Genomic DNA, 13,252 nt, shown 5'->3' with positions numbered 1-13,252 from the left:
TGGAGTGTGGGAGGAAACCGATGGGGTGGGGGGATGGGTTGAGGGGGGGGAGCGGTGGGGAGGGGAGGGGTGGAGAGGGTGGGGTGGGGTGGGGAAGGGAGATGGTTTGAGGTGGGGTGGGCGGGGGAAGATTTATCGGGGGAACCAAAGGCCGGGGTCGGCGGCCTCCAGCCGGAGTGTTGTTGCGGCCGGACTCGCCTGCCCCTAGCAACGGGGACGAGGGCCCGGCGGACCCGGCGCTGAGGCGGGCCTGGGGGCAAAGATACTAGAGGAGCAAGATAGACCACTCGACCCTAAGAACCGCGCTACGTCACGGCGCCATTTTTGTAAGCAGAAACTTGCAGAAACATTTAAAAATAAAAATAACAACAATCAGTGAGTTGACAGATGAGAAATATTCTGCATTGTAATGGTATCATCACACACACTGTTCCCCCACAACACTGATTACACTGCGAGAGGCAGAGCGAATGGTGTGTTTGCTTACTAAAATGGCGGACTACACTTCAGTGCGGGCGGCTTCAACGGGGTGGTCCATCTTGCTCCTCTAGTATCTCTGGTGCTGAGGCGGACCTTGACCCGGGCCTGGACATGGCGCTGGCGCTGGCGCTGAGGGCGGGCGGCGGCCGCTGGGCGCGGATCCTCTGCTCCCTGGGTCTGTGCCGCCGGGTGAGTTACCAGCAGGGACAGAGTCCGGAGCCGCGCATCCGAGAGTACTTCTACTACATCGACCACCAGGGCCAGGTAACAGCGGACAGGCACAGGCATGATGTGGGGGGGACACCCGGGGACAGGGTGGATACAGACATAAACACCCGGGGACAGGGTGGATACAGACATAAACACCCAGGGACAGGGTGGATACAGACATAAACACCCAGGGACAGGGTGGATACAGACATAAACACCCGGGGACAGGGTGGATACAGACATACACACCCAGGGACAGGGTGGATACAGACATACACACCCAGGGACAGGGTGGATACAGACATACACACCCAGGGACAGGGTGGATACAGACATAAACACCCAGGGACAGGGTGGATACAGACATACACACCCGGGGACAGGGTGGATACAGACATAAACACCCGGGGACAGGGTGGATACAGACATAAACACCCGGGGACAGGGTGGATACAGACATAAACACCCGGGGACAGGGTGGATACAGACATAAACACCCAGGGACAGGGTGGATACAGACATAAACACCCAGGGACAGGATGGATACAGACATAAACACCCAGGGACAGGGTGGATACAGACATAAACACCCAGGGACAGGGTGGATACAGACATAAACACCCGGGGACAGGGTGGATACAGACATACACACCCAGGGACAGGGTGGATACAGACATAAACACCCGGGGACAGGGTGGATACAGACATAAACACCCGGGGACAGGGTGGATACAGACATAAACACCCGGGGACAGGGTGGATACAGACATAAACACCCGGGGACAGGGTGGATACAGACATAAACACCCGGGGACAGGGTGGATACAGACATAAACACCCAGGGACAGGATGGATACAGACATAAACACCCAGGGACAGGGTGGATACAGACATAAACACCCAGGGACAGGGTGGATACAGACATAATATGGGTGAATATCCCCATAAACACCCAGGGACAGGGTGGATACAGACATAATATGGGTGAATATCCCCATAAACACCCGGGGACAGGGTGGATACAGACATAAACACCGAGGGACAGGGTGGATACAGACATAATATGGGTGAATATCCCCATAAACACCCGGGGACAGGGTGGATACAGACATAAACACCCGGGGACAGGGTGGATACAGACATAAACACCCAGGGACAGGGTGGATACAGACATAAACACCCAGGGACAGGGTGGATACAGACATAAACACCCGGGGACAGGGTGGATACAGACATAAACACCCAGGGACAGGGTGGATACAGACATAAACACCCAGGGACAGGGTGGATACAGACATAAACACCCGGGGACAGGGTGGATACAGACATAAACACCCGGGGACAGGGTGGATACAGACATAAACACCCGGGGACAGGGTGGATACAGACATAAACACCCGGGGACAGGGTGGATACAGACATAAACACCCGGTGACAGGGTGGATACAGACATAAACACCCAGGGGACAGGGTGGATACAGACATAAACACCCGGGGACAGGGTAGATACAGACATAAACACCCGGGGACAGGGTGGATACAGACATAAACACCCGGGGACAGGGTGGATACAGACATAAACACCCGGGGACAGGGTGGATACAGACATAAACACCCGGGGACAGGGTGGATACAGACATAAACACCCAGGGACAGGGTGGATACAGACATAAACACCCGGGGACAGGGTGGATACAGACATAAACACCCGGGGACAGGGTGGATACAGACATAAACACCCAGGGACAGGGTGGATACAGACATAAACACCCAGGGACAGGGTGGATACAGACATAAACACCCGGGGACAGGGTGGATACAGACATAAACACCCGGGGACAGGGTGGATACAGACATAAACACCCGGGGACAGGGTGGATACAGACATAAACACCCAGGGACAGGGTGGATACAGACATAAACACCCAGGGACAGGGTGGATACAGACATAAACACCCGGGGACAGGGTGGATACAGACATAAACACCCAGGGACAGGGTGGATACAGACATAAACACCCAGGGACAGGGTGGATACAGACATAAACACCCGGGGACAGGGTGGATACAGACATAAACACCCGGGGACAGGGTGGATACAGACATAAACACCCGGGGACAGGGACAGGGTGGATACAGACATAAACACCCAGGGACAGGGTGGATACAGACATACACACCCAGGGACAGGGTGGATACAGACATAAACACCCGGGGACAGGGTGGATACAGACATACACACCCGGGGACAGGGTGGATACAGACATAAACACCCGGGGACAGGGTGGATACAGACATAAACACCCGGGGACAGGGTGGATACAGACATAAACACCCGGGGACAGGGTGGATACAGACATAAACACCCAGGGACAGGGTGGATACAGACATAAACACCCAGGGACAGGATGGATACAGACATAAACACCCAGGGACAGGGTGGATACAGACATAAACACCCAGGGACAGGGTGGATACAGACATAAACACCCGGGGACAGGGTGGATACAGACATACACACCCAGGGACAGGGTGGATACAGACATAAACACCCGGGGACAGGGTGGATACAGACATAAACACCCGGGGACAGGGTGGATACAGACATAAACACCCGGGGACAGGGTGGATACAGACATAAACACCCGGGGACAGGGTGGATACAGACATAAACACCCGGGGACAGGGTGGATACAGACATAAACACCCAGGGACAGGATGGATACAGACATAAACACCCAGGGACAGGGTGGATACAGACATAAACACCCAGGGACAGGGTGGATACAGACATAATATGGGTGAATATCCCCATAAACACCCAGGGACAGGGTGGATACAGACATAATATGGGTGAATATCCCCATAAACACCCGGGGACAGGGTGGATACAGACATAAACACCGAGGGACAGGGTGGATACAGACATAATATGGGTGAATATCCCCATAAACACCCGGGGACAGGGTGGATACAGACATAAACACCCGGGGACAGGGTGGATACAGACATAAACACCCAGGGACAGGGTGGATACAGACATAAACACCCAGGGACAGGGTGGATACAGACATAAACACCCGGGGACAGGGTGGATACAGACATAAACACCCAGGGACAGGGTGGATACAGACATAAACACCCAGGGACAGGGTGGATACAGACATAAACACCCGGGGACAGGGTGGATACAGACATAAACACCCGGGGACAGGGTGGATACAGACATAAACACCCGGGGACAGGGTGGATACAGACATAAACACCCGGGGACAGGGTGGATACAGACATAAACACCCGGGGACAGGGTGGATACAGACATAAACACCCAGGGGACAGGGTGGATACAGACATAAACACCCGGGGACAGGGTAGATACAGACATAAACACCCGGGGACAGGGTGGATACAGACATAAACACCCGGGGACATGGTGGATACAGACATAAACACCCGGGGACAGGGTGGATACAGACATAAACACCCGGGGACAGGGTGGATACAGACATAAACACCCAGGGACAGGGTGGATACAGACATAAACACCCGGGGACAGGGTGGATACAGACATAAACACCCGGGGACAGGGTGGATACAGACATAAACACCCAGGGACAGGGTGGATACAGACATAAACACCCAGGGACAGGGTGGATACAGACATAAACACCCGGGGACAGGGTGGATACAGACATAAACACCCGGGGACAGGGTGGATACAGACATAAACACCCGGGGACAGGGTGGATACAGACATAAACACCCTGGGACAGGGTGGATACAGACATCAACACCCAGGGACAGGGTGGATACAGACATAAACACCCGGGGACAGGGTGGATACAGACATAAACACCCAGGGACAGGGTGGATACAGACATAAACACCCAGGGACAGGGTGGATACAGACATAAACACCCAGGGACAGGGTGGATACAGACATAAACACCCAGGGACAGGGTGGATACAGACATAATATGGGTGAATATCCCCATAAACACCCGGGGACAGGGTGGATACAGACATAAACACCCAGGGACAGGGTGGATACAGACATAAACACCCGGGGACAGGGTGGATACAGACATAAACACCCGGGGACAGGGTGGATACAGACATAAACACCCGGGGACAGGGACAGGGTGGATACAGACATAAACACCCAGGGACAGGGTGGATACAGACATACACACCCAGGGACAGGGTGGATACAGACATAAACACCCGGGGACAGGGTGGATACAGACATACACACCCGGGGACAGGGTGGATACAGACATAAACACCCGGGGACAGGGTGGATACAGACATAAACACCCGGGGACAGGGTGGATACAGACATAAACACCCGGGGACAGGGTGGATACAGACATAAACACCCAGGGACAGGGTGGATACAGACATAAACACCCAGGGACAGGATGGATACAGACATAAACACCCAGGGACAGGGTGGATACAGACATAAACACCCAGGGACAGGGTGGATACAGACATAAACACCCGGGGACAGGGTGGATACAGACATACACACCCAGGGACAGGGTGGATACAGACATAAACACCCGGGGACAGGGTGGATACAGACATAAACACCCGGGGACAGGGTGGATACAGACATAAACACCCGGGGACAGGGTGGATACAGACATAAACACCCGGGGACAGGGTGGATACAGACATAAACACCCGGGGACAGGGTGGATACAGACATAAACACCCAGGGACAGGATGGATACAGACATAAACACCCAGGGACAGGGTGGATACAGACATAAACACCCAGGGACAGGGTGGATACAGACATAATATGGGTGAATATCCCCATAAACACCCAGGGACAGGGTGGATACAGACATAATATGGGTGAATATCCCCATAAACACCCGGGGACAGGGTGGATACAGACATAAACACCGAGGGACAGGGTGGATACAGACATAATATGGGTGAATATCCCCATAAACACCCGGGGACAGGGTGGATACAGACATAAACACCCGGGGACAGGGTGGATACAGACATAAACACCCAGGGACAGGGTGGATACAGACATAAACACCCAGGGACAGGGTGGATACAGACATAAACACCCGGGGACAGGGTGGATACAGACATAAACACCCAGGGACAGGGTGGATACAGACATAAACACCCAGGGACAGGGTGGATACAGACATAAACACCCGGGGACAGGGTGGATACAGACATAAACACCCGGGGACAGGGTGGATACAGACATAAACACCCGGGGACAGGGTGGATACAGACATAAACACCCGGGGACAGGGTGGATACAGACATAAACACCCGGGGACAGGGTGGATACAGACATAAACACCCAGGGGACAGGGTGGATACAGACATAAACACCCGGGGACAGGGTAGATACAGACATAAACACCCGGGGACAGGGTGGATACAGACATAAACACCCGGGGACATGGTGGATACAGACATAAACACCCGGGGACAGGGTGGATACAGACATAAACACCCGGGGACAGGGTGGATACAGACATAAACACCCAGGGACAGGGTGGATACAGACATAAACACCCGGGGACAGGGTGGATACAGACATAAACACCCGGGGACAGGGTGGATACAGACATAAACACCCAGGGACAGGGTGGATACAGACATAAACACCCAGGGACAGGGTGGATACAGACATAAACACCCGGGGACAGGGTGGATACAGACATAAACACCCGGGGACAGGGTGGATACAGACATAAACACCCGGGGACAGGGTGGATACAGACATAAACACCCTGGGACAGGGTGGATACAGACATCAACACCCAGGGACAGGGTGGATACAGACATAAACACCCGGGGACAGGGTGGATACAGACATAAACACCCAGGGACAGGGTGGATACAGACATAAACACCCAGGGACAGGGTGGATACAGACATAAACACCCAGGGACAGGGTGGATACAGACATAAACACCCAGGGACAGGGTGGATACAGACATAATATGGGTGAATATCCCCATAAACACCCGGGGACAGGGTGGATACAGACATAAACACCCAGGGACAGGGTGGATACAGACATAAACACCCAGGGACAGGGTGGATACAGACATAAACACCAAGGGACAGGGTGGATACAGACATAATATGGGTGAATATCCCCATAAACACCCGGGGACAGGGTGGATATCCCCATAAACACCCGGGGACAGGGTGGATACAGACATAATATGGGTGAATATCCCCATAAACACCCGGGGACAGGATGGATACAGACATAAACACCCAGGGACAGGGTGGATACAGACATAAACACCCAGGGACAGGGTGGATACAGACATAATATGGGTGAATATCCCCATAAACACCCAGGGACAGGGTGGATACAGACATAATATGGGTGAATATCCCCATAAACACCCGGGGACAGGGTGGATACAGACATAAACACCGAGGGACAGGGTGGATACAGACATAATATGGGTGAATATCCCCATAAACACCCGGGGACAGGGTGGATACAGACATAAACACCCGGGGACAGGGTGGATACAGACATAAACACCCAGGGACAGGGTGGATACAGACATAAACACCCAGGGACAGGGTGGATACAGACATAAACACCCGGGGACAGGGTGGATACAGACATAAACACCCAGGGACAGGGTGGATACAGACATAAACACCCAGGGACAGGGTGGATACAGACATAAACACCCGGGGACAGGGTGGATACAGACATAAACACCCGGGGACAGGGTGGATACAGACATAAACACCCGGGGACAGGGTGGATACAGACATAAACACCCGGGGACAGGGTGGATACAGACATAAACACCCGGTGACAGGGTGGATACAGACATAAACACCCAGGGGACAGGGTGGATACAGACATAAACACCCGGGGACAGGGTAGATACAGACATAAACACCCGGGGACAGGGTGGATACAGACATAAACACCCGGGGACAGGGTGGATACAGACATAAACACCCGGGGACAGGGTGGATACAGACATAAACACCCGGGGACAGGGTGGATACAGACATAAACACCCAGGGACAGGGTGGATACAGACATAAACACCCGGGGACAGGGTGGATACAGACATAAACACCCGGGGACAGGGTGGATACAGACATAAACACCCAGGGACAGGGTGGATACAGACATAAACACCCAGGGACAGGGTGGATACAGACATAAACACCCGGGGACAGGGTGGATACAGACATAAACACCCGGGGACAGGGTGGATACAGACATAAACACCCGGGGACAGGGTGGATACAGACATAAACACCCAGGGACAGGGTGGATACAGACATAAACACCCAGGGACAGGGTGGATACAGACATAAACACCCGGGGACAGGGTGGATACAGACATAAACACCCAGGGACAGGGTGGATACAGACATAAACACCCAGGGACAGGGTGGATACAGACATAAACACCCGGGGACAGGGTGGATACAGACATAAACACCCGGGGACAGGGTGGATACAGACATAAACACCCGGGGACAGGGACAGGGTGGATACAGACATAAACACCCAGGGACAGGGTGGATACAGACATACACACCCAGGGACAGGGTGGATACAGACATAAACACCCGGGGACAGGGTGGATACAGACATACACACCCGGGGACAGGGTGGATACAGACATAAACACCCGGGGACAGGGTGGATACAGACATAAACACCCGGGGACAGGGTGGATACAGACATAAACACCCGGGGACAGGGTGGATACAGACATAAACACCCAGGGACAGGGTGGATACAGACATAAACACCCAGGGACAGGATGGATACAGACATAAACACCCAGGGACAGGGTGGATACAGACATAAACACCCAGGGACAGGGTGGATACAGACATAAACACCCGGGGACAGGGTGGATACAGACATACACACCCAGGGACAGGGTGGATACAGACATAAACACCCGGGGACAGGGTGGATACAGACATAAACACCCGGGGACAGGGTGGATACAGACATAAACACCCGGGGACAGGGTGGATACAGACATAAACACCCGGGGACAGGGTGGATACAGACATAAACACCCGGGGACAGGGTGGATACAGACATAAACACCCAGGGACAGGATGGATACAGACATAAACACCCAGGGACAGGGTGGATACAGACATAAACACCCAGGGACAGGGTGGATACAGACATAATATGGGTGAATATCCCCATAAACACCCAGGGACAGGGTGGATACAGACATAATATGGGTGAATATCCCCATAAACACCCGGGGACAGGGTGGATACAGACATAAACACCGAGGGACAGGGTGGATACAGACATAATATGGGTGAATATCCCCATAAACACCCGGGGACAGGGTGGATACAGACATAAACACCCGGGGACAGGGTGGATACAGACATAAACACCCAGGGACAGGGTGGATACAGACATAAACACCCAGGGACAGGGTGGATACAGACATAAACACCCGGGGACAGGGTGGATACAGACATAAACACCCAGGGACAGGGTGGATACAGACATAAACACCCAGGGACAGGGTGGATACAGACATAAACACCCGGGGACAGGGTGGATACAGACATAAACACCCGGGGACAGGGTGGATACAGACATAAACACCCGGGGACAGGGTGGATACAGACATAAACACCCGGGGACAGGGTGGATACAGACATAAACACCCGGGGACAGGGTGGATACAGACATAAACACCCAGGGGACAGGGTGGATACAGACATAAACACCCGGGGACAGGGTAGATACAGACATAAACACCCGGGGACAGGGTGGATACAGACATAAACACCCGGGGACATGGTGGATACAGACATAAACACCCGGGGACAGGGTGGATACAGACATAAACACCCGGGGACAGGGTGGATACAGACATAAACACCCAGGGACAGGGTGGATACAGACATAAACACCCGGGGACAGGGTGGATACAGACATAAACACCCGGGGACAGGGTGGATACAGACATAAACACCCAGGGACAGGGTGGATACAGACATAAACACCCAGGGACAGGGTGGATACAGACATAAACACCCGGGGACAGGGTGGATACAGACATAAACACCCGGGGACAGGGTGGATACAGACATAAACACCCGGGGACAGGGTGGATACAGACATAAACACCCTGGGACAGGGTGGATACAGACATCAACACCCAGGGACAGGGTGGATACAGACATAAACACCCGGGGACAGGGTGGATACAGACATAAACACCCAGGGACAGGGTGGATACAGACATAAACACCCAGGGACAGGGTGGATACAGACATAAACACCCAGGGACAGGGTGGATACAGACATAAACACCCAGGGACAGGGTGGATACAGACATAATATGGGTGAATATCCCCATAAACACCCGGGGACAGGGTGGATACAGACATAAACACCCAGGGACAGGGTGGATACAGACATAAACACCCAGGGACAGGGTGGATACAGACATAAACACCAAGGGACAGGGTGGATACAGACATAATATGGGTGAATATCCCCATAAACACCCGGGGACAGGGTGGATATCCCCATAAACACCCGGGGACAGGGTGGATACAGACATAATATGGGTGAATATCCCCATAAACACCCGGGGACAGGATGGATACAGACATAAACACCCAGGGACAGGGTGGATACAGACATAAACACCCAGGGACAGGGTGGATACAGACATAATATGGGTGAATATCCCCATAAACACCCAGGGACAGGGTGGATACAGACATAATATGGGTGAATATCCCCATAAACACCCGGGGACAGGGTGGATACAGACATAAACACCGAGGGACAGGGTGGATACAGACATAATATGGGTGAATATCCCCATAAACACCCGGGGACAGGGTGGATACAGACATAAACACCCGGGGACAGGGTGGATACAGACATAAACACCCAGGGACAGGGTGGATACAGACATAAACACCCAGGGACAGGGTGGATACAGACATAAACACCCGGGGACAGGGTGGATACAGACATAAACACCCAGGGACAGGGTGGATACAGACATAAACACCCAGGGACAGGGTGGATACAGACATAAACACCCGGGGACAGGGTGGATACAGACATAAACACCCGGGGACAGGGTGGATACAGACATAAACACCCGGGGACAGGGTGGATACAGACATAAACACCCGGGGACAGGGTGGATACAGACATAAACACCCGGGGACAGGGTGGATACAGACATAAACACCCAGGGGACAGGGTGGATACAGACATAAACACCCGGGGACAGGGTAGATACAGACATAAACACCCGGGGACAGGGTGGATACAGACATAAACACCCGGGGACAGGGTGGATACAGACATAAACACCCGGGGACAGGGTGGATACAGACATAAACACCCGGGGACAGGGTGGATACAGACATAAACACCCAGGGACAGGGTGGATACAGACATAAACACCCGGGGACAGGGTGGATACAGACATAAACACCCGGGGACAGGGTGGATACAGACATAAACACCCGGGGACAGGGACAGGGTGGATACAGACATAAACACCCAGGGACAGGGTGGATACAGACATACACACCCAGGGACAGGGTGGATACAGACATAAACACCCGGGGACAGGGTGGATACAGACATACACACCCGGGGACAGGGTGGATACAGACATAAACACCCGGGGACAGGGTGGATACAGACATAAACACCCGGGGACAGGGTGGATACAGACATAAACACCCGGGGACAGGGTGGATACAGACATAAACACCCAGGGACAGGGTGGATACAGACATAAACACCCAGGGACAGGATGGATACAGACATAAACACCCAGGGACAGGGTGGATACAGACATAAACACCCAGGGACAGGGTGGATACAGACATAAACACCCGGGGACAGGGTGGATACAGACATACACACCCAGGGACAGGGTGGATACAGACATAAACACCCGGGGACAGGGTGGATACAGACATAAACACCCGGGGACAGGGTGGATACAGACATAAACACCCGGGGACAGGGTGGATACAGACATAAACACCCGGGGACAGGGTGGATACAGACATAAACACCCGGGGACAGGGTGGATACAGACATAAACACCCAGGGACAGGATGGATACAGACATAAACACCCAGGGACAGGGTGGATACAGACATAAACACCCAGGGACAGGGTGGATACAGACATAATATGGGTGAATATCCCCATAAACACCCAGGGACAGGGTGGATACAGACATAATATGGGTGAATATCCCCATAAACACCCGGGGACAGGGTGGATACAGACATAAACACCGAGGGACAGGGTGGATACAGACATAATATGGGTGAATATCCCCATAAACACCCGGGGACAGGGTGGATACAGACATAAACACCCGGGGACAGGGTGGATACAGACATAAACACCCAGGGACAGGGTGGATACAGACATAAACACCCAGGGACAGGGTGGATACAGACATAAACACCCGGGGACAGGGTGGATACAGACATAAACACCCAGGGACAGGGTGGATACAGACATAAACACCCAGGGACAGGGTGGATACAGACATAAACACCCGGGGACAGGGTGGATACAGACATAAACACCCGGGGACAGGGTGGATACAGACATAAACACCCGGGGACAGGGTGGATACAGACATAAACACCCGGGGACAGGGTGGATACAGACATAAACACCCGGGGACAGGGTGGATACAGACATAAACACCCAGGGGACAGGGTGGATACAGACATAAACACCCGGGGACAGGGTAGATACAGACATAAACACCCGGGGACAGGGTGGATACAGACATAAACACCCGGGGACAGGGTGGATACAGACATAAACACCCGGGGACAGGGTGGATACAGACATAAACACCCGGGGACAGGGTGGATACAGACATAAACACCCAGGGACAGGGTGGATACAGACATAAACACCCGGGGACAGGGTGGATACAGACATAAACACCCGGGGACAGGGTGGATACAGACATAAACACCCAGGGACAGGGTGGATACAGACATAAATACCCAGGGACAGGGTGGATACAGACATAAACACCCGGGGACAGGGTGGATACAGACATAAACACCCGGGGACAGGGTGGATACAGACATAAACACCCGGGGACAGGGTGGATACAGACATAAACACCCAGGGACAGGGTGGATACAGACATAAACACCCAGGGACAGGGTGGATACAGACATAAACACCCGGGGACAGGGTGGATACAGACATAAACACCCAGGGACAGGGTGGATACAGACATAAACACCCAGGGACAGGGTGGATACAGACATAAACACCCAGGGACAGGGTGGATACAGACATAAACACCCAGGGACAGGGTGGATACAGACATAATATGGGTGAATATCCCCATAAACACCCGGGGACAGGGTGGATACAGACATAAACACCCAGGGACAGGGTGGATACAGACATAAACACCCAGGGACAGGGTGGATACAGACATAAACACCAAGGGACAGGGTGGATACAGACATAATATGGGTGAATATCCCCATAA

General features: G+C 53.1%; 1 protein-coding gene across 1 annotated transcript in view; it reads left to right on the top strand.

Moving 5' to 3' along the window:
* The first annotated feature begins 536 nt into the window (after positions 1–536).
* The window catches only part of c2h8orf82 (chromosome 2 C8orf82 homolog), a 31,510-nt gene continuing 18,794 nt past the window's right edge, over positions 537–13,252 (top strand). Inside the window, exon 1 of the mRNA XM_078426184.1 lies at positions 537–744. Coding sequence (XP_078282310.1) covers positions 592–744 — 153 coding nt within the window. The 5' untranslated portion in view covers positions 537–591. The remainder of the gene's footprint in view (positions 745–13,252) is intronic.

Source organism: Rhinoraja longicauda, chromosome 2 (genome assembly GCF_053455715.1).
Source record: "Rhinoraja longicauda isolate Sanriku21f chromosome 2, sRhiLon1.1, whole genome shotgun sequence".
Lineage (NCBI taxonomy): Eukaryota > Metazoa > Chordata > Chondrichthyes > Rajiformes > Arhynchobatidae > Rhinoraja > Rhinoraja longicauda.
This window is presented reverse-complemented; position numbering and strand designations above follow the sequence as displayed.